Below are 22,915 nucleotides of genomic sequence, written 5' to 3'. Positions count from 1 at the left end.
AGGGGTTGGAGGGGGGTACCTACATAGTAGAGGATGCAGTGTTGTGCTTGGAGAACAGCTGGTAACAGATATTTTGAAATATTCCCCCAGGAACTATTAACTGTAAATGCTTCCCAATAGAGTGTTTTGATATTGGAGTATAGAAAGAGACAATATGAGAGAGCTGAGACTAAGAAGAATATGGAGAGCAAGAAGAGGGAATTTGCTAGCCATGGGAGAGATCAGTATAGAAAAGCTTGTAGACTAAATCATGTTCCAGGTTCTAATTATAAATCAGATCTGATGTTTAATCACACCAAATGTTGTATACCTTGGTGTCTGTCTCCCAGATGGTTTTTGGAGCAAGGGTCAGAAAAATCTCTGGCTATGACATGTGGAAAAATCCTGTTGTTGAAGGCTTACAGACTACATTTTCAAAATTGGTCTCCAGCGGGGGCAGCTAGATGGCGCAGTGGATAAAGCACCGGCCCTGGATTCAGGAGGACCTGAGTTCAAATCCGGCCTCAGACACTTAACACTTATTAGCTGTGTGACCCTGGGCAAGTTACTTAACCCTCATTGCCCTGCAAAAAAACCCAAAACAAACAAAAAAAACCAAAATTGGTCTCCAGTTGGAAGCCCCTTTAGTTAATTTGATGAGAGGGGCAATGATAATCTTGCAGATTAAAACCAGGAGGTCCCAGTAAATATGGTAATTGCTGTAGGGATAGCCTTATTACTGAGGCTGATTCCATAAGATGTTACAAAGGTAACTAATAACTTTTGGGGTGCTAAGGGAATCTGAAATACCAATCAGTAAGAGATCCTTTAACACTCTTATTTCTATTAATTTAATAAAGAATAATTTCTGATTAACTACCTTCAGAGAAAGGGGTTACAATAAATGAGTCTAAATACACTTGAAATTTAGTAGATAGTATATGGATAAATGCAGTAGGTAGGATAAGATAAAGGGGGTTGTAGATTTGTGCCATTGCTTTCTTTAATGTAAGTAGATACTGACTATTTAAAAGTAACCATAATGTAACCTGGCATTCCACATTTTTGTTTTACTAGTTAGGACCTGTGATTTTGTCAGTTTGGGGAACCCCCGGTGTGGAAGTTCCTTCCACCAAACCTAGATGTGCAACTTAACCTGTAAGCTTTAGTCTTTGAGAATTGTCTGGGACACAGTTACTGTGTCTCAGAAGCAAAGCTTAAATGAAAGTTTTCCCGACTCAAAACCTAGGTCTTTTCTCTACTATCCCATACCGCCTGTAATAGTTGTTTTTTGTTTTGTTTTGGTGGGGTGTGGCTGTGGGGTCCTGACCTATATTTCCATTGGCTTAAGGAACTCCTGTTGAGGAAACTCCTTGTTGTATCATTACAGATCAGTAACTGTTGTACTATTTATAGTTTTAGGGGACTGTGTGGGACACTAAAAGACTGTGACTTGCCCAGAGTCAACACAGCTATATATATATATGTGAGGGGTGGAACTTGAACCTAGGTCTTCCTGGTCAGTCTACCAGTCTGCCATAATGCCTGTCCATACTAAAAAGCTGTCCAAAGACTACCAGAAACATTTAAAACCTCTAACAAGATACATTTTAGTAGCCTATAAAATTGTTGCACTTAACATAGTGAAGAGAATGATTGCATTGAATATTAGTGACTTGAAGAAATAAATTGCTTAGTGCTGTACCTTTTAGACTTTCAATAAAATTCTGCTCTGCATATATTTATTTTTTCACCTTTTTTATTTTAGAATTTTTCCCGTTACATGTAAAAAATTTTTAAACCATTTTTTACATTGATTTTTAAAAAACTTTGTTTTAATTTTCTTCCTCCCTATGAAATCAACCAAGTCAATGTAAGTCATACATGTGCAGTTATGCAAAACATCTTCACATTAGTCAGGTTGTGAAAGAAAACAGACAAAATAGCTTTAGAAAGATGAGCTAACAAATAAAACTATACTTCAATCTGTATTCAGATACCATCAGTTCTTCCTGTTAATGGTTTGCATCCTTCTGATATCCTGCTCATCATTTCTTTCACTGTTACTATTGCTAACTGTATTACACTCCATCTTATTCCCTCCCCTTGATATTTACTCTTTTCTATCTTCCTACACCCTATCCCTTTTCAAAGTGTTTTGCTTTTTACTGCCCCCTCCCCCAATCTGCCCTCCCTTCCTTCATCTCTTCCCCCCCTCCCCACTTTCACCTTCCCCTACCACTTTCCCTAAGGGAAAAATATATTACTATACCCACTTGAGTGTGTATGTTCCCTCTTTGAGCCAATTCTGACTAAAGTAAGGCTCACTCACTCCCCCTGCTCCTTCCCCATCTTCCCTCCCACTCCATAAGCTTTTTCTTGTTTCCTTTTATGTGAGCCTTCTTTTCCCAGTCCACCTCTCCTTTCCTTTTCTTCCAATAACCTTAACTTTATTTTTTGGTTTTTGGTTTTTGTTGTTTTGTTTTGTTTGGTGAGGCAATTGGGGTTAAGTGACTTGCCTAGGGTCACACAGCTAGTAAGTGTAAAGTGTCTGAGGGCCGGATTTGAACTCAGGTCCTCCTGACTCCAGGGCTCCAGCTAGGCTCCACCTCGCTGTCCCCCTTAACTTTATTCTAAAGATGTCATCACGGGTTAGCTAGGTGACACAGTGGACAAAGCACCAGCCCTGGACCCAGGAGGCCCGAAGCCCAAATCCAGCCCCAGACATAAGCCACCCCATCCTACAAAAAAAAAGGATAAACAAAAAATAAATGCTTTACAGATATCATCCCTTCATATTCAATTCATACCTGTGCCCTCTAAGTATATTCCTTTCAGCTGCCCTAAAACTGAGAAAGTTGTTTTGAGTTAGAAGTATTATCTTCCCATGTAGGAATGTAAACACCTTTAGTCTTTTAATACCCCATATGATTTATTTTTTCTGTTTACCTTTTTATGCTTCTCTAGGGTCTTGTATTTGAAAGACAGATAATCTATTCAGTTCAGGTCTTTTCATCACAAATGCCTGAAAGTCTTCTTTTTCATTGAAGTCCCATTTTTTCCCCTGAAAGATTATACACAGTTTTGCTGGGTAGGTGATTCTTGGCTGTAGTCCCAGTTCCTTTGCCCTCCCGTCCTTTAATGTAGATGCTGCTAGATCTTGTGTTATCCTTACTGTAGCTCCACAATATTTGAATTCCTCTTTTCTAGCTGCTTGCAATATTTTCTCCTTGACCTGGGATCTCTGGAATTTGGCTATAATATTCCTGGAAGTTTTCCTTTTGGGATCTCTTTCAGGAGGTGATTGGTGGATTCTTTCAATTTCTATTTTACCTTCTGCTTCTAGAATATCAGGGCAATTTCCCTGATAATTTCTTGGAAGATGGTGTCTAAACTCTTACTTTGGTCATGGTTTTCAGGTAGTCCAATGATTTCCAAATTCTCTCTCCTAGATCTATTTTCCAGGTCAGCTGTTTTTCCAAGGAGATATTTCACATTGCCCTCTATTTTTTTCATTCATTTGGATTTGCTTTATTGTGTCTTGGTTTCTCATAAAGTCACTAGCTCTTATTTGTTCAATCCTAATTCTTAGGCAATTTTTTTCTTCAGAGAGCTTTTGTATCTCCTTTACCATTTGGGTTTTCAAACTGTTGACTTTTTTCTCATGACTCCTGCACTGCTCTCATTTCTCTTTCCATTCTTTTCTCTCTCTTTCTCTAAATCTTCCTTCTATCTCTCCTATTTCCCTTCAAAGTTCCTTTTGAGCACTTCCATGGCCTGAGCCCAATTCATATTTTTCTTGGAAGTTTTGGATGTTGGAGTTTTGACTTTATTATCTTCTTCTGAGGGTGTATTCTGGTCTACTTTGCTCCCAAAAAATCTTTCTATAGTCCACTGCTTTCTTTGCCTGCTCATCTCAACCCAGAAGCAGATGTCTGATTCAGATCTGATTCTCTATGGTTGGAAGCTTGGTGTGCCTGTGCCCCTACCCCACTGGGCCTCCGCCACTTGAGTCAGCCCAGTGGATCAGAACCTGGGTGCTTTGCCCCAACTCCAGCAGAGGCTGCAGCCATTTCACCCCAGCCAACCACCAAACCCCCTCGCCAGTTCGTGAGCCGAACCTCAGAAGAAGCCACTAACACTGAAGACTCCAAGGCCCTAGAAGCGAGGTCTGTCTGAGGCTCCTCTGTCTGTGGGCTGCGTTCCAGAAGCAGCTGCTGCCACGGTTGAGTCAGAGGTTTCCAAGGCCTGATTCGCTGGGGCTGGGTCTGCTCAGAGCTCTCCACTCTCACTCCTGTAAAACCTTTTCTGCTGACCCTCTAAGCTCTCTTTGGCTGGAAAATTATTTCAGACTGTCCTTTTTTTGGTTCTGCTGTTCCAACAATTGTCCTATGGCATTATTTAAAGGTATTTTGAGGGGTTTTGGGGAGAGGTCAGGGAAGTCCCTGCCTTTCCTCTGCCATCTTGGCTCTGCCCCCCCCCTGCATATATTCTATTATACATTCCTTCGACCTGTAGTTCATTGTTAACTTTGCAGGGCGGGATTCTATCATTTTTAAGACTTCTTTTGATTTTATTTTTTAAAAGGTCACTACTGTGTTGATCTCTTTTCCAAACACTGGGGGCAACCTATTTTCTAAGCCATTATACTACTAATAAAACAACCTGAGGGCAGCCATAGGTCTTCTGCTTTGTTGTTGGGTCTTCACACTTGGTCTTAAAAGTTTACTTGGAAGGGCTCTCATTTTCTTTTTACTTCTTTTTGAATTAAAACAAAATTCTAAACTTAAATATCAAGTAAAATGAGCATTTCCATATCTAATGGAACAGAAAAAAGAGGATTATACCATGAAACTGTAGATTATGTAAAACTTGATTTTCCCTAAAGTATATAATAAATTCAACATGTCTCTCTAAACTGGTCTACTTGTGATTCCTTCTAGAAGTCTAAGAACTTTTTTTTTTTTAAACTACAAAGCAGCCTTTTGTGTTTCTGGGGGCTGTTGTTTCTAGGCTTGTGCAAATGGTCTTCCATCTCACTTAGGATTCTCCTTATGGTTCCTGCAGTAAGAGGTTAGCAGGAAGCATGCTTTATAATTTCTGCTTTCTGGCATTAATATTAAAAGAGTAGTATCAAGTAACTTAATGCTAATATTTCTAGGTTTAGGGTACAATTAGGTATCAATGCTTCCCAATCCCAAAATAGATTTCATTTGACTATCTTATTGTCAGACTGGGTTCACAATTCTCATTCTTCTATTCACATATGTGTGTGTGTGTGTGGGGGGCAATTGGGGCTAAGTGACTTGCCCAGGGTCACACAGCCAGCAAGTGTTAAGTGTCTGAGATCACATCTGAACTCAGGCCCTCCTGACTCCAGGGCCGGTGCTCTATCCACTGTGCCATCTAGCTGCCCCTATTCACATATTCTTAAATATTGTCAGATCCCGCATTTGTCTTAGGCTACATCTCCATCTGTCTTAGATGATAAACGGAGAGTTAGGACAGAGATTTTCTGTAACTATCCTCTTATAACACAAATAGGCACTAAATGAATATTTTTTGGTTTGTGGTACGGTATTTCACTCTTGCCTCAACATAGGGCCCTGTGGTAAAGTCACTTTGTTTTCTTTTGGAAGCCTTAGTATAGCTGTTCAAATTTGGTTGTTCTTTTTAAAGTCTGTTTCTAATAAGAAGTTTCATCATAGAGTTTGCATTTAATCCTATCTTTCATTCAAGTGAGCACCTTCCATAAAAGTTGAAGGAAATGTTACTGTGTATTGTGGGGGATACAAAGACGAATAAGATACAGTATCTCACCTCAGAAATTTACAATCCAGTAAGAGAGGGATAAGTACACAAATCATATGTTTTATTTATGGTTAAGTGCTCTAGAGAGGCAGCATGCTGCCTTAGGGGTTTAGAATGGGGAAGAGATCACGTCCACTTGGATGGTGGTAGTATTGGAGGCTTTTGAAACATGGTTAGGATTTTGACAGGTAGGATAGAGGCACTGAAGCAGAAACTCAAAAGATGTTTAGGGAGCCAGGGAGAAGCCAGCGGTTATGATCTGGCTACAGCAAAGAGTATATGTGAGTAGTGGGGGGATGAGACTAGAAAAATAGGTTGCAGACATATTATAAAGGACCTTGAATAGCAAACTAAGGGATTTATACTTTAGTAGTGTGGAACTGCTGTGTTTTAAGAAGACCTAGCAGTGATAGCCAAGATATATTGGAAAGTGGCAGTGGGCATAGAAATAATCTGGATGAGGATATAGAGGAAGGTGGGACGAGTCAGTCGACTCTTGAGATTAGTGATGATAATTGTAGATATAGAAAAGTCAGAAAGAGGGCTAAATTTGGGAAGGAAAAATGACTAATTTCTTATTAGAAAAAGTCCATTATGTAATTCCTAGCTTCCCTGATATTTAGCTTTTCTGCCTTTGGAAGAAAAAATAATGAATCCAATGAATGCTCAGTTTCCCTGGGGTTTGGGAGGGCAACCTAAGGATTTTCCCGGAATTTTACACTTAATGATTTTGCCTGTGATATGCCAGGCACTTTGCACTGGGGATACAAAGCAAAAACAAAAGACAGTCCTCAAAAGTGCTCACAATATATGCAAACAACTATGTACAAACAAGCTAGAGACAGGATAAATTGGAGCTAATCCACAGAGGGAGGGCATGAGAGTTAAGAGGGAATGGGGGGAGAGCACTTTTTAGAAAGTGAGATTTTCACTGGAACTCGAAGGAAGCCAGGAATTCCAGGAGGCCAAGGTAGAGGTGAGGAAGGAGAACATTCCAGACATCAGGAACAGCAAGTGAACATATCTGTAGCTGGGTGCTGGGATGGCTTGTTCAAGGAAGCAGGTGTGTTTGAGGGAAGGGATTTCAGAGATGGAGTAGAGGAAGAGGAGATGATGAAGGGCTTTGAACACCAAAGTGAGAATTTTGTATTTGATTCTAGAGGGGATAGGGAACCATTGGAGTTTGAGGAGGAGGCTGAAGTGTTTGAACCTGCACTTTAGCAGCATCATAGATAGAACTCTTATCTCTCTCTTTGTTATTATAAGGGAAGAAAATATTACCTTCAACAGCAAGTTGATAGGTGAAAATAAAGGAACCTAAGAGAAAAGGGAAAGAAGGCATGGTAGTATAGTGGAAGAAACATCACTCTGGAGACAGAACTGAATTCTAGCCCTAACTCTGCCTTGCTTTGTGTACTTACTTAAATCACTTTAACTCTTATGGACCATATCTTCCTCATCTGTAAAGTGAATGGGTTGGAACTATATGTCCAATTACGCCTTCTGGTGCTAGACTTCTTTGACCTAGTTAATCAGAGGGCTTAGAAATCCCACGAAGGTTGTCCTTTTGTGGCTGTGTCAGAGAGAAGCTGCTGCTGACTCCTGAGGAGAACACCTGAAGGAGGTTTTGATGCCAATATGGCTTGAAATGCCGAAACAAGCCCTTTGGGGAGGGTCTTATCCCAAGTTAAGAAATTCTCTTTAAACAGAGAAAACTAGGGTTAGATGGGTCGTAATATACCATTGGTATTGGTTAAGGACTAGTGAAAAAAGGTGCCTATTTGTAGGCACCTTCTTACTGTACTGATTTACATTCTGGTCTGAATTATGTATCTATTTGAATTTAATCATGTATTAGCAGTTTATGTTAGTGCTTAGCTTTTTAAATAGCTAGCTAGCTTTCTTCTTTCTTTTCTCTCTTTTTTCTTTCTTTTTTTTTTTTTTTTAACATATTTGGGTTGGAAAATTAACTTTTCTCCTTCAGTTGATCCTCTGCCTGTGGGAATCCTGGCCTTTCTGGGTCATGAGATCAGAACCAAAGTATTACTTGGTGGCAGGGCCAGCAGATAAACCTGAACATCAAAAATGATGGTAAATTTTACAGATGTATATAAAATAATGAGAATAAGAAAGAGACTTCATTAGGCTGTTTATTAAAACTTGTAAAGTTCTTAATTAGCACAAGTCACTATGAATTATCTTCACTAATGAAATGTATAGAAATGCTGATGATTTATGTGGATTTATTTTATATTCTGCCACTTTGCTAAAGTTGTTAATTGTTTCAAGTAGTTTTTTAGTTGATTCTCCAAGTATCTCATCACATCATCTGCAAAGAACATCACAATCTTTTAAGGTATATTGATACTGGTTTTGAATGACCTTAATTAGTAGGTGTCTACTACTAAATAAATGAGCAACATAGCTTTTGGAAGGTTATAACTGGGAGGACCATCCTGTAGGAGCAATCTTATGCCATATTTTTAAAGAAAACTTTTTTATTAAACTTAACCATTAATAAAAATTTAATAACCAAGCATACAAAATAAGGGGAAAAAATCTTAAAACCTACCTTAGCATTTAATGAAGTAGAGCCAAATTAAGAGATAATAAAAACTGAAAGATGTTTGCTCTGGGTCCCTTTCTAGATCTATCTTAAATTCTGCTCCCTTTGTCTTGGTTTTCTTTTATTATACCAAGCTTTTGTATGTCTAATTTTAGTTCTGTTAGTCTCCCTTTGCATATGTCTCCCATATTTCCTTATACTTGGCATTGTTAGGTATGTGGGTTTGTTTTTGTTTTGTTTTGTTTTGTTAATGGCACTCTATTACATTACTTTTTTTTTTAAGTGAGGCAGTGGGGGGTTAAGTGACTTGCCCAGGGTCCACACAGCTAGTTAAGTATCAAGTGCTAAGGCCGAGTTTGAACTCTGGAGTCCTGCCTGATTCCAGGGCCGGGTGTTCTATCCACTGCGCCGCCTAGCTGCCCCTATATTACATTTTTTAGAAACAATTTTTGTGTGGGTAGCTAGGTGGCGCAGGTGGAAAAGCACCAGCCCTGGACTCAGGAGGACCAGAGTTCAAAACTCGGCCTTAGACACTTGATACTTAACTAGCTGTGGTGACCCTGGCAAGTCGCTTAAATCCTCATTGCCCCACACCAAAAAAAATATAATTATTAGGCTCATTCCAGTTAAGGGGTTTCTAGTTTTTTGTCTTTAGTCTTTTGTTTTTGCAGCTAAGACTATGCATACATATATATGTGTATATATATTATATATAGTTTCTTTCCTTTGGTAATTTTTTTAAATGGCAAAGTCTTAGCTATAGAATTGCCAGATCGAAGTATTTAAGGAGTTTTGTTGTTTCATATTGCATATCACCAAATTACTTTCCAAAATTGTCGTACAAAAAATTGATACTGCCTTATTGTCAGGATTGTACTAAGACAGGCCTGACTCACGCTGAATTTTACTTGAAGTGAATAGTCTTAAAGCAAGGGGTGCAGCTGCTTTGACACTTGGAGATTTTCACAAAAAAAACTCAGAACTGCCAGTTATAGTAAAAGCAGTGCGCTTCATCACCAGCAGGGGCAATCAGGCAAAACAGCTCTGGGAGATCTCTGGCTTGGTGATCTTAGAATTTTCAGACCTCCACCTTGCAAGAGTTGGTTGACAGATTTGATACATTATTTTCCAGTCATTTCATGAACCAGGACAGTTCCACCATGGGCCGGGGCCATGGTTTTTACAGGGAGGGGTGGGTTCTTATTTGGGTACAATCTGATTGGTTACCCATTTCTAATATGACAGACAGGGAAGCACTTTTCTTTTTCAATGTAGGACCAGAATTTTGAACATGTAAGATTCCAGATGTGGAAGGTTGCAAAAAAGGGACAGGGTTTAGGTTGGCAGGACTAAGGATGGACTGTCTTAGAAGGGAGTCAGCCTGGAATAGTCTGTGAGTCTTGGGCCCCCCAAATCTAGCTTTTACAGAATTCCATTTTTAGACCCCGTTCACGTTTCTTCCAGTGAACAATGCACACCAATCCAGTAAAATAACCATTAGTTTGGTTGAAAAGCAAATCTGAGTAACAAGTTTTCATAGGAATACAAATACTACTTAGTAGACCTGAAAAATACAGGCTAATTCTAGTCTTAAGGGAGAATTAATATCTATAGGATTATGGGATTTAGAGCTAAAAAGAACCATAGAGATCATCTAATCTAACCCACCCTCCCTCATTTTACAGATAAGAAAACTAAGACTCAAAGAGCTTAGATGACTTATCCTGGGTCTCACAAGCAGTAAGCAGAACGAGGATGATCAGAAAACTCGTAATTATTATATCTAAACTTAAAACATTTACACTTTTTCTTTATAGAAAGGTTTTAAAATATAAACATCATCCAAGTTGCTGAAACTTGATGGAATTTCCAACATAATAAAGTCCTATAAATTGATATGTAGAAATCCATTATGTAGTGTTTTGAATTAATAGAAATTTAAGACTTCTTAGTAATTCCTTCCATTCCTATTCTTCTCTGTTTCCTGTTTGCTACCACCATGTTGGCTTTTCTTTTTCTTCTCCTGTTGTGACCCTCTTGTCTGTTTCTTCTGCCATTGATGCTACAAAGTAGAATTTGTCCCAGGTTTAGATAATTCTCCCATTACCTCCTAAAATTAGCCCAAATTTTGCTTTCTTGGAAGCCACATGAAACATTTATTTATATGTATAGATTTTTTAGGTTCCAGTGAGTACAACCTTAATTTCTGTAGTAGAAACTTAGGCACTACTATTGAGTATGTTGGTTCAGTTTGGATTGCTAGAGCACCAGATTTGGAAGACTGGGGTTTGAATCCCACATCTTCTATGTTATTAACTGTCTGATTTCAGTTCTCAGTTTTTCTCCTGTTAAATGAAGAGAATGACATTTTATCTACCTCATGCAGTTATGAGCTAAGTAGTTTGTCTACTGCGAATGATTATATGCATGATGAACTGTTATCAAGAAGTCTTTTAAACAGAGCATTGAACACACAGTACAATGGAAAGAATGCTTTTATTAGGATTAGTGACTTGAAGTCTTAGCTCTTCTATCTGTGTGAACTCAGGCAATATCCTTAACTCTCTGGTCTTTAGTTCCCTCAGTTGTAAAGTTGAAACTCGATGGCTCCTAATCTCCCTTTCAAGCTCTAAATCTATAATCTTAAGATTCTGTTCCTACCTTGTACAGATTCTTGGCTATGACGGCTATACCTGTACTCCATAAGACTTAATCTTTCACAAACCCTGCTTCCCACCCTCAGTCCTGTTGTGCATTCATTTATTCCAAAAAGGGATTTGAGAGGCTAGAGGGATGAACTCTTTGTCAGTTATCTATGTAGGCCAATAGTTACAATAACATACCCTGAGAAACAAGTCCTGAGGTTTTTTTTTCCGTCCCCCCCACCCCACATACTTCATTTAATTTATTTTGAATTTGTTCCCAAATTGCATGTAAAAAAATTTTTAACATCATTTTAAAAAAATTTTTTGTGTTCCAAATTCTCTTCCCTTCCTCCCTCCCAAACCGCCCCCCCAACTCAAAGCAATTCAATATAAGTTATACATGAGTAGTCGTGAAAAAACTTTCCACATTAGCCAGGTTGTGAAAGAAACAGACAAAAACAAAACTTCAGATAAGGAACTAACAAAAAAATTATGTTTCAATCTGTATTCAGATACCATCAGTTCTTTCTCTGTAGATGGATTGCATTTTTCATAAGTCCTTCAGAGTTGTCTTGGATCATTGTATTGCTGAGTTTCTTTTTTTCAAAAAATTATTTTTCTATTTTGTCAGATAGAACACCTTTATAACTAATAGCCAAAATGTAAACAAAATAAATTCCTGGAAAATGATTAATAGTATAGTTACTAGCATTGACTGTTACATTTGACTACAATTTTGTTACCTCTTAGTGTTGATTTTATTTGTTTTTTCATAGGTGCACATATTCTTGGTCTCTCTACCCTTTTCACATACCTCTCCTGTTTTCTTTTAATTCTTCATGCTCATTATTCCTTAGTCTGGTATTTCTCCACTTCTTCATTAGCAGTACTTCAATTGTTGGGCATATATTTTGTTTATAGATTTTTCCTAACTTCAAAATTTTTTTTTTAAATGCTTTAGTAGGCAAAATTTTGCTCTTCAAACCAACTGGGCGAGGCTGTAAACCTCAGGTGTGTGTGTATGTATGTATGTATGTATGTGTATGTGTGTGTGTATATATATATATATATATATATACACACACACACACACACACACACACACACACACACACACACACACACACACACACATACATACCTACATATTTATGGAGAGACTTATAATTGATTAGACCAAATAGGAAATAATTTCCTGTTTTATATCAACACTGGGCTTCTGGGTAGCAAGGTCCTGGTTAGTGTGAATAGTCTTTGAAGTAGTCACATTATTCCTATTTGCACTTCACTTTTCTGGCTGGAACCCAGTTATCATATTTTACGTAATCATGATATTGAAAGTGTGAATTGGAATATACATGACCATTGAAGTCATTATTCACACTAATTGGACAGCCTTGGATCCTTTTCCTTTGATCTCTTTGAGCATTAACCTAGTAGTGGTATTACTAGGTCAAGAATATTTGTATTTACTACATAAATGGTACATACATATATTTCCTATTTTGTGGGGATAGTTTCTAAATTGCATTCCATAGTGGCTGGACCCGTTTGCAGCTCCACCAGTAGTGAATTGATATTTTGTTTTGTTTTAAATAACCCTTTTAGCATTTATCATTTTCCTTTTTTGTCAGCTTGACCAATCTGATGTTGTGAGGTAGTACCTCAGATTGTTTTTAATTTCTATTTCTCTAATTATTAGTGATTTAGAGCATTTTTTTAAAATATGGGTATTGCTAGCTTTGATTTCTTTCTCTGACAACTTCCTGTTTATATTCTTTGACCTTATGTCAATTGGGGAATGGCTAGCAATCTACTAATGAATTCCTATTCAAATGCACATCAAGACTTGATTTTTTCATTTGTACATTGCTAGAACAATTTTCATTTGGGTGTCCTGGATCTCAGTTGAGAAGACAGTATTGGTGGTTCTGGTAATGCAGTTAGTACATGTCATTGGAAGGAAGGAAACAGGCATTTATCAAGTACCTACTATGTGCCAGGCACTCTGCCAAATGCTTTACAAATATTAGCTATCTCATCTGATCCTCGTAACAATTTTATATTGAGGAAACTGAGGCAGACAAAGATTAAGTGACTTAATAATTGCCCAGGGTCAGACAGCTAGTAAATGTCTGAGGTCATGTTTGAAACTTGAGAATTCCTGAATCCAGATTCAGTGTTCTATCTGCTATACCATGGAGCTGAAGCATTTTGGAACCATATATTGAAAAGCCCTCTTTCTTTCAGATGTAACATAGCACACCCCCTATGACAGTTTAAAACACCTTTGAGCAGCATATACCTTCTTGCTTGATAGTCATGTTTTCTCTCTGGTTGCATCTCTACTAAGAAATCTTCTGGGATCTTGATATGTAAGGGAAATAATTTGATGGAAGGCCCTTTTTTGTGTGCTGTAAAGTCAAATACTTTCTTATAACTAAGAACCATATGGAGAATTGGTATCATCTTTCTCTACACCTGTCAATTGAAGATGTCATCTATTTGAAATATCTGTTAAGTTGTGAAACTTATGTCCTCATGTTTTTGTTCTTGATACATATATAAACCGTTCTTACTGAATATGACTCAGTAGCTGTTGAAGTTTTCTTCATTGCCTCTTTTGGATGCTTATGATACTGTTTAGGTGTTTTTTTATCCTTCTGGAATTTTGTCCTCTTTAAATATCTTGAAAAAAAATGATCCGCTAAAAAAAAAAGTCACCTTCAGCAGATAGCTTCTATGTATTTGGTCAGATCTGGCTCTAGATTTTCCACATTTAGCTTTTCGAATGTTGTTTCTATTTCTAGAGCACCTCAGGTCCTGAGGCACGAAAGAGGGCAATGTTCTATTTTCATCGATGACTAGACTAGATCACTACAGCAGTACTCTCAGAGCTGTTCTGTTTGATTTGTCCTCCTTCAGTTTCATCTGTACATTTTTATGTTCCACAATAGGAGATAAAAGGTTTCAGCAAGCTAAAATTATGGGCTGAATCAAATCAGATGAATAATAGAAATAAATGTATATAGTCCTATACTTGGGTTCAAACAAGATCATCCCCAGGAAGTCCAGGGAAATATGGCAGAACAGTAGTTTCTTTGAAAAAGATGAGGGGATTTTAGTGTGGACTACAAGACTCAGAGTGAGTTAACAGTATGTCCCTGTAGCCCAAAAAGCTGAAGTGATCCTAGGCCACATCAGGTGTGGGGCATGGTGTCCAGAATTAGGAAGATTAATGTCCTGATCTGCTCTATCCTAGTTGAAGCACATATTGAGTGTGGGTTCAATTCTGGGGACATTTTAGGAAGAAATTTGACAAGCTGGAATATATTTAAAGAATAACCAAGATGATGAGGGAACTGGAGACTGCCCTGTGAGCTTCAGTTGAAGGACTATTTTGACTGGAGAAGAAAAGGAAGATCCCAAATTTCTGCTTTGTCTCAGAGGGAAGAATTAGGAGTCTTTATGCCACAGTCCATGAATGTTTGATGTTTATGGAAGTGAAGGAGTGAGGCATATTTTGGCTTGGATAAAAAAGAAAAACGTCTTTACAGTTAGAGCTGTCTAGAAGTAGAATTGGACTATTTTGATATATAGCAGGTTTCTCCTTACTAGCCATTGTAAAATGGTGGTTTCATCTCCACTTGTCCGAGATAGAAGGGATTCATGTTCAGATGTGAATTAGATTAGTTTCTGAGGTTTCTTCTGTTAACCTGGAAATTAAACAATCAGTATAGGAGAAATAAGGCCTTTAATGGGGCAGAGGAACTATAGCTCATGGTATCCTGGAAGCTAGGAATACCCAAAGATACGAGGAGGGGGGTTTTTAATGGGGTAACAGAACAAAAAGAGAACCAAAAGATTGCTCCAGAGTGACTATAGCTAATTATGTAAATGAACCTTTGTCTAAAGAAATAATAGAACAGCTCCTAAGTTAAGTATAGGCGTTATTGACTCTGAATAGAAACTACTTAATGTAGGTGGACCCTTTTTACATAATAACATTGGGAGCATTGGGAGGGGATAAGTTGCTTGGGGGAAGGTCCATAAGTCCATAAGAGTCTGGAAATGACCTAGAGAGTCAACCCCAGGCAATTCACCTGCCTGGGAAAGAGGGGACTGGGCGGGCAATCAGTTCTCAGTAAATTTGCAGTTCTCATTCCTTCCTCTGGGTCAATGAATCATTGATGACCAAAAATAGTGTTAGGGCATGAAACAGGATCCTCAGGCCAGGTCTGGATATCTTGGACAGCAGTCTACACTGTCGTCTGCTTCTCTTTCCTGGTCAGGTGAATCTTGGTGTTGTTGGTAGTGTGTCTGGCCATCCATTCAGGGGTCGGAGTCTTCTTCAGATGTGATAATGGATCCAGCTGTCAATTCCTTTCAGCCAAGGGTTGGCCAGCGAGCACTTGGTAGGGAAGTCCTTTTCGCAATAGGCCCAACATCCAGGTGTCCTACTGTTGGTTAGACGGAATTAAGGTTGGAACCACTAGAACATGACTGACCACAAGATAATTAAGGTGATGAAGTCTGGGTGAGTCCTTTACAATAGGACACAGGGGAGGCCTTAATGGGAGGAGGGAGTCACTTGAGGGAGAAAAGAGAGGCATAGGACACCCAGAGATGATTTCAAAATATGAAAAAGAATGTCTACCAAAAGGGGTTGCCCTAAGGTTCAGAAGAACTAGGAAGAAAGGGCCTTTGGCTATGGCAAAACCATCCATAAACTGTTCCAAGCTGAAACTTAATGATTCCAATGGATAAGTTCTACCAAACCTGAGGATTGGGGGGTGGTAATCATAGTGTAATGATGAAGTACTGCCAGGAAGCTAACAATTGTGAGACAATTGATACCAGTAAAAGAAGTAGAACTCCATTAGGAATTCCACCAGGTGGGAAAAATCTTTTCTGATTAGTATTGCTACAGCTGTTGCAATAACGTTTCTTATAAGGGAAAGCTTCTACCCAATGGGAGGAACAGCAAACCATATAATACAAACTTATAAAATCAATCTGCCAGATTTGAAGGAAATTTCCTAGGGGAGATTCTAAGGACTTGCTAGGACATTGTTTGATAAATGTCATATGCAGGTCATGTCAATTTACCACCAAATTTGCAGATTAAATTAAGCAGTTTGTCAGGACTCCAGTGACTTTAAAAGTGAAGGTATTCCATCATAAGTCATTGGGGAGAATTGGGCATCCATTTGACCCATACCAGAGCCCAGAGTTTTATCCTTTTACACCCCTTCTAGTCTTAGTTGTCTAGGATGCGATTGGACATGGTCCTTTGACTACAGCAAGCTTTGCTGGGGGTCAATATTAACTTGGGGCCAGGTCCAACTATTATTAAAGGAAGACAGACTATAAGGAGTGGGGTTTTCCAAGCAGCCTGCTTGGCATGCAGGGTCAGCAAGGGCATTTAACCCAGTCATGGGGAGAATCTTCAGGGAGTGTCCTGGCATTTTAACAATCACTGCTGCTGCAACCAACAAAAGGGAGTCAGGCAATCTTTTAGATATGTAGGACTGCCAGAGGACATCAGAATCCTTTATATTTCCATAACATCCCGAAACCCCCAACACATACCTGCTATCTGGTAAATAATACTCACTAGATTTTCCTTTGCCAATTCACAAGCCTGAGTCAGGGCTTCAAATTCAGCCTGTTGTGCTGAAGAGCTGAAGGAAGGGGTCAATGACCTCTTCTGCATAGGTGATAGCATACCCAGCATCATTTGAGACAGGATGGTTATCATATAGCAGAACAGACCCATTACAAAAATCATCCATGGACATAACCAACCCCCCACCAAAGAGCTTTTTAGGAACTCTCAAGCGAAAAGGACTGAGTTCTGAATTTGAGAGACCCTTACCCAAGCCAGGCCTCTGAATTTGAGTCCAGATTGAAACACAAAAAGATTCCTGCAGGCGCCAAGCATCTGGCTGGCTGGACATGGTCTGCAAATCTCGGAAAGAGCCCCCATATGTTCACCTGGAAATTAAGGAAACAATCAACATAGGAGAAATAAGGTATTTAATCAGGGGCAGAGGAACTATAGCTCGTGGTATCGCAAAGCTCGGAAGCTAGGAATACCCAAAGATGGGAACAGAAACAGGGTTTTTAATGGGGTAACAGAACAAAAAGGGAACCAAAAGATTGCTCCAGAGTGACCTATAGCTAATCAATGTAAATTGATTTTGACAAAAGAAATAGTAGAACAGCTCCTAAGTTAAGTATAGGCCTTACTGACTCTGAATAGAAACTACTTAATTGTAGGTGGACCCTTTTTACATAATAACATAAAGCCCGGGGAGTAAGGTGGGGAACTTTGGGAGGGGATAAGTTGCTTGGGGGAAGGTCCATAAGTCCATCCAGAGTCTGGAAATGACTGTCAGCCCCAGGCAATTCACCTGCCTGGGAAAGAGGGGACTGGGTGGGGAATCAGTTCTCAGTAAATTTTGCAGTTCTCACTTCCAACTCTTGACTTCTGTGGTTCTGCCCTTGAAATGAAATGGACCCCTGAGTTTCAAATAAGTTTCATTTTCCTTTCTACTGTTTAGTCATTATAGTACAGTGACCTAAATTTATTCCTTCACTTCATGTGTTCTGCAAATGAACTTTGTCTAGCAAAATAACTAGCAATATAAAATATTTCAGTAGGAAAGATGCTGGGTTCTCAAAGGCAGTGATGGCCAACTCAGAATAGAAACATGTCCCTGTAGGCTGCATTTTAACTTAGAAAACCATATGTTAACATAATCTTTGTTTTATTGTTTTTTACTTTGTTAAAACATTTCCTAATTACATTTTAATCTGGTTTCAGATTCACTCAGGAATTCTGTGGGTTGCTTCTGTGATTTTGATACTTCTGTTCTAAGATATCTCAGGATTATTTTTGATGAAACAAGGTTGTCTTAATACTGTATTGAAATTGGCATTTATTTAATTGAAGAGATTCTGAGATTCCTTCCCCCCTTCCTCCCCTCCAGTAAAATCTTACTAATTTGGCCTAGTTTCAAATCTAGTGGGAAATTTAAAAAATAAAAAAATAAAAGACTAAAAAATTAAAATTGACAATACATTTGAGGAATAAATAGCAACTCTTCACATTTCGTTTGCAGCTTTTAATCAAGCTTTTTAAAAAAAGTAGTGGTTAAATTAATTGTATTCTTATGATTCCAGAGTACTGTGAAACAATCAAATGATTAGATAAGAGTGCCATAAACTTTACTATTTTGTGTGGGTGTATGTGTACATATAAAAGAAGATACAAGATAATTTGGGAGGAGGTATTTCATGAGTAATGACTTTAATGTGAAAAAATGCCCAGCTACAAAAGTTTAGATTGGGATCAGTTTATAAGGACTTGTACAGTGCTATAAATGAAGGGTTTATGTTTGATCTTTTTTTTTTTTTAAAGCAATATTTATTTTATTCCAGTTACATGTAAGGGTAGTTTTCAACATTCATTTTCATAAGATTTAGAATTCCAAATTTTTCTCCCTCCCTCCCTTTGCTACCCCCTCCCCAAGATCACAATCAGGTTATATATGTACAATCCACAAGTGTTCTTTTTATCACTTCTTTCTATGGGGGTGCATAGTAAGCTTCCTCATTAGTTCTTTGTGATTGTCTTGGATCATTGTACTGCTGAGAGTTAGTTAAGTCATTCACAATTACTCATTGAACAATACTGCTGTCACTATGCACAATTTCCTCTCAGCTCTGCTCACTTCACTATACATCGATATTCATTAGTCTTTCAAGGTTTTTCGGGGATCATCCTGTTTGTCATTTCCTGTAGCACAAGTCCATTCCACTACAATCATATAAAACAGCTTTTTCCATCATTCCTCAATTGATGGACATTCCCTTGATTCTCAATTCTTAGCCTCCACCAAGAGTTGTGTTAAGGGCTAAAATTCTAGCTAAACTGTCTAAAATATCTAATGAGTGGTCGCCAATAAATTATAAGCTTTAGCAAAAGTTAGACTTTTAAGCATTTATTAAGGAGAATAAGAATTTGATAAAGAGAGAGAGAAAGGCCTAGATTCTATCTATTAAAGGGAGAGCGCATTTCTAGCCCCGCTCTCCACCAGAGTCCAGAGGAAAGAGAGAGAGAGCAAGCGCCAGTCTCTTCCTTCCTCCTCCCACTAGCCCGCGTCACTTCCTGATGCCAAAGAAAAGACTCCTGGTCTTGCCCTTAAAGACTATCGCTTCATGGGCAGAACTTTTCTACAGTAAGTCTCCAGCAGGTGGCGTCATTCCAATCGTTACAGTTGCTATAAATATTTTTTGTACAATTTTTCCCCCTTTTCTCTTTTTCATGATTACTATTGTTAACTGTTTCCCTTCCATCCTATTCCCTTCCCCATGATATTTATTCTATTATCCATCTTCTTTCATCCTATCCCTCTTCGAAAGGGATTTGCTTCTGTCTGTCCCCTCTCCCACTCTGCCCTTCATTTTTTTGCCCCTGTCTCTTTATCCCCTTCCCCTCCTATTTTCCTGCAGGGTTAGTTAGAGAGATTACTCCACCCAATTGAGCATTTTACAAAGCAGTTCACATTTGAAAGTAACCCTTCCTGCAAGTTCCTTCACTTGCCATTTATACACAATTCTTTATTTACTTATTTACTCATTCATTCATTCATTTATTGGGGGGAGGGGGGGGAATGAGGGTTAAGTGGCTTGCCCAGGGTCACACAGCTAGTAAGCGTCAAGTGTTTGAGGCCAGATTTGAATGCAGATCCTCCAGAATCCAGGGCCAGTGCTTTATCCACTGGGCCACCTAGCTGCCCTATACACAGTTCTTGTATAAAGCATTATATAAATGCCAACTATTGTTGACTATTTTCTGAAATTCAGGCATAAAATATTTGTATTGCAAAAAGATTCAAGTGTTTAAAGGCTCTTTATTAGGAAATGGAAGTGTTAAAGTGACCAGTATTTTGAAATACAATTAGTAATTGAAGATTAATCAGAAATAAAGATATAAAAGAATTTCAGTGTGGCCAGGCACAATCTTATCATAAATATCTTTTGACATCTCTTAGTTCTCTCAGGTGAGGCAGAATTCTTCTCCCTTCCCCCCCCCCCCCAAATAAATAGTTATAGATCTTTCCATTACCAGAGTTGTTCCCTGGGAATGATAGGTTTAAGCTAGTAGTACTTAAAGTTATAGTCGTGTGCCTCCAGAGCTATTTGTAATCATCAGGTGCAGTTATAGAAATAAGTATAGAAATAAGAGGTTTTGTAGAGCCTCAGGTTGTGATTAAAACCCACCAGAGTATCAGTTGAAGCTTTCTATAAGCCACAGAACAGAAATTGGTATCTTTTCTGTGTTTAGAGCCTGATTTAGTAAATGATTGCTACAGATATGTTACAGCTCTTGGGGCTGTAACCAAATATTTGCTTAATTCATTCCTAGGGAATGATTTAGGCACTAGAAAGATCAGTTTTGTTTTTGCCATTTTAAAAATGGCTTCATTTTCTTAAGCTGGTATTTACATAGTGATTTAGGATTTGCAAAGTATTTTACAAATATTATCTCGTTTTATTCTTATCACAATCTTGGGAAGTAGGTGCTATTATAATCATCTCTGTTTCACAGGTAAGGAAACTAGGGCTGACAGAGGTTAAGTGACTTGCCTGGCTTCACATTGCTGAAAGGTGTCTAAGGTTGGATTTGAATTTAGGTCTTTGGATTCCAAATCCAGCTTTCTCCACTGAGCCACACAGCTGCCTCTGAATGTAAACAACCCAACATAAAGACTTAAAAAGAGATATTTTTTTTTTTACTTTTCCCCCCAATTACATATAAAAAGTCTTTAACATTTGGAAAAAATATGAGTTCCAAATTCCCTCCCTGAGATGGCAAGCAATTTGATATAGGTTATACATGTGCAATCATGCAAAACATGTTTCCTCCGGTCAAGATAATGGAATGTGATAGATGAGATTTGGCAGCTACTCAGGAGCCCACCAGAGTGGATTACTGGCTGATTTGACTGGATTAGTAGTTGACTAGATTCTTAGCACATCTGGCTGGTACTTGAGAGTACTTAAAAAAACATGGTTCTCAGAATCTAAAAAAACTTTGAATTTCCGGCCCAGTCAACCAACCAGCTTGAAGAACTTCCCATTTCTGGGAGGTGACAGGAAGGAGGAAGGCGGAAGGAGGGCCTGCGCAGAGAGCGCTGACTCTTTTGGTTTCTGACTTGTGGCAGTGGTGGCAGAGGACAAGACAGAGGAGTTGAGGAAAGATAGGATTACCAAGTTGTAGAAATTCTGTTCTCAAATCTTTCTCTTTTACTATCTTTCAATATCTTTCCAAAACTGGGGGAACAGATTAGGACCCACATTTAGAATTTTAAATTACACACTCATTAGTCATGTGAAGGAAAAATAGTATGCTTTGATCTGCATTCAGACTCATCAATTCTTTCTCTGGTGGTGGATAGCATTTTTCATCAAGTAGTCATTAAATTGCCAGCCCATGTGAAATCGTAAATATGAGAATTCAGGATTCATGAAAGTACTCTGTAGAATTGGCTATAACGTGGTTTGGGGGAACCCATGGTGTCGATCAAACCAGGTTTTGGTGAGGTATGGCCCTTGTTTCTCTTTAAACTGAGGGCATCAGAGGTGATGATGATGTAAAAGATCTCTTGCAACTCTAATGACTGATTCTGTAATTTGGGTTCAAAGCAAACCTGCGTTGTACCAAATTCTAGGTTTGGGCATGCTTTTTTTTTTTTGGCATTGTTGGATGGTGTTTTTGAGTCATTTTAGAAGACAGCCTCCTTTGTTAAATTTTAATTGCCCTCATAAAAGAAGTTGGACTTCTGCTTTTGGGGAAAACCTTAGAGAGGCAATGAATGAATCCTGTTTGACTATTGAATTTTTTAAAATCAAACATTGGTGGGTGTTCCTATTTAAGAAAAAAATTAGCAGAAATTTGTAGGATTTTTTTAATAGTTCCTACAAATTAGAAGGAAAAGATGAGGACTTACTCAAGCCAGATAACTAAATTGACCTAGGAAGGGATAAGCCCTTCAGTTGTACTGTGAGTTCCCTCACCTGCAATGCAGTGCTGTGCATCTGCAGCTAGGTGTGGAGACATCTCTTTTCATTCACAAGATCTGCTATGTGCAGGAAAAAACAGTCCTCTGCCTGCAGTGGTGTGCGTGTGCACGTTGACTGATTAAACAAGCTGGTGCTTGATTGTTAGATGGCTCTTTCTAAACTATTCAGCAATCTTTTGGCCTGCTTCTACCAATGGGAATCCGAGCTTCACGCAGGTATGTTAGATTACTTTTTTCTTTTAAAATTTTTTTTCTTATTTGATCCCTTTTGAAGAGCAAGGGATGTCATTTTCTGAACAGGGCAACGTTGTGTAAAGCTCACAAAAGCTGATTCTGGGATTGTATTAGAAGTGCAGGTCTATATGTTTGCCGCCCTTGCAAATACGATTTTAGGTACAGCAAAATCATGCTACAAATGCAAGTCTTATAATTAGCAAGAGTAAGAAACTGATATCGAAATGAAGAAATTAAAGTCCTTATATGAAGCAATGTTTTTTGGAAGCTGTTCAGGCTCTTGGTTTCCAATTCACAGTATACTAACTTTGTAGAATATTTTTAGTAGATTTTTTTTTAATGAATAGTTTACATATTAAATTAAACAAGCAGCTGAGGCTTTGTTTTTTCGTTTTGGTCTTCCTGCAATAAGATAGTCTGCATCTATGAAAAGATGAGGTGATGTTTATTTATATGAGTGTTTATTTCCTTTCAGGAGACTTGATTTTAACAGTGCTTGAAACCTGATAAATTGGCACTTTATGCCAGGTATTTTGTGCTTGCCAGGATCTGCCTAGATTATGGGAAATTCAATCATATATCTGGGC

The 22,915-nt window shown here is 38.4% G+C and overlaps 1 protein-coding gene across 6 annotated transcripts in view; it reads left to right on the top strand.

The window, feature by feature from the left end:
* The window catches only part of SRPK1 (SRSF protein kinase 1), a 75,468-nt gene that overhangs the window by 9,574 nt on the left and 42,979 nt on the right, over positions 1-22,915 (top strand). The window contains exon 1 of one of the 6 annotated variants that reach the window (XM_044001370.1): positions 22,173-22,310. The exons of the other annotated variants lie outside the window; for them this stretch is intronic. Coding sequence (XP_043857305.1) covers positions 22,288-22,310 — 23 coding nt within the window. The 5' untranslated portion in view covers positions 22,173-22,287. Of the gene's footprint in view, positions 1-22,172; positions 22,311-22,915 lie in introns of those variants that run through there. 6 annotated transcript variants of the gene reach the window in all.

This window comes from Dromiciops gliroides, chromosome 4, assembly GCF_019393635.1.
Source record: "Dromiciops gliroides isolate mDroGli1 chromosome 4, mDroGli1.pri, whole genome shotgun sequence".
NCBI lineage: Eukaryota > Metazoa > Chordata > Mammalia > Microbiotheria > Microbiotheriidae > Dromiciops > Dromiciops gliroides.
Note: the sequence above shows the minus strand (reverse complement) of the source record. Positions and strands in the feature narration are given on the sequence as shown.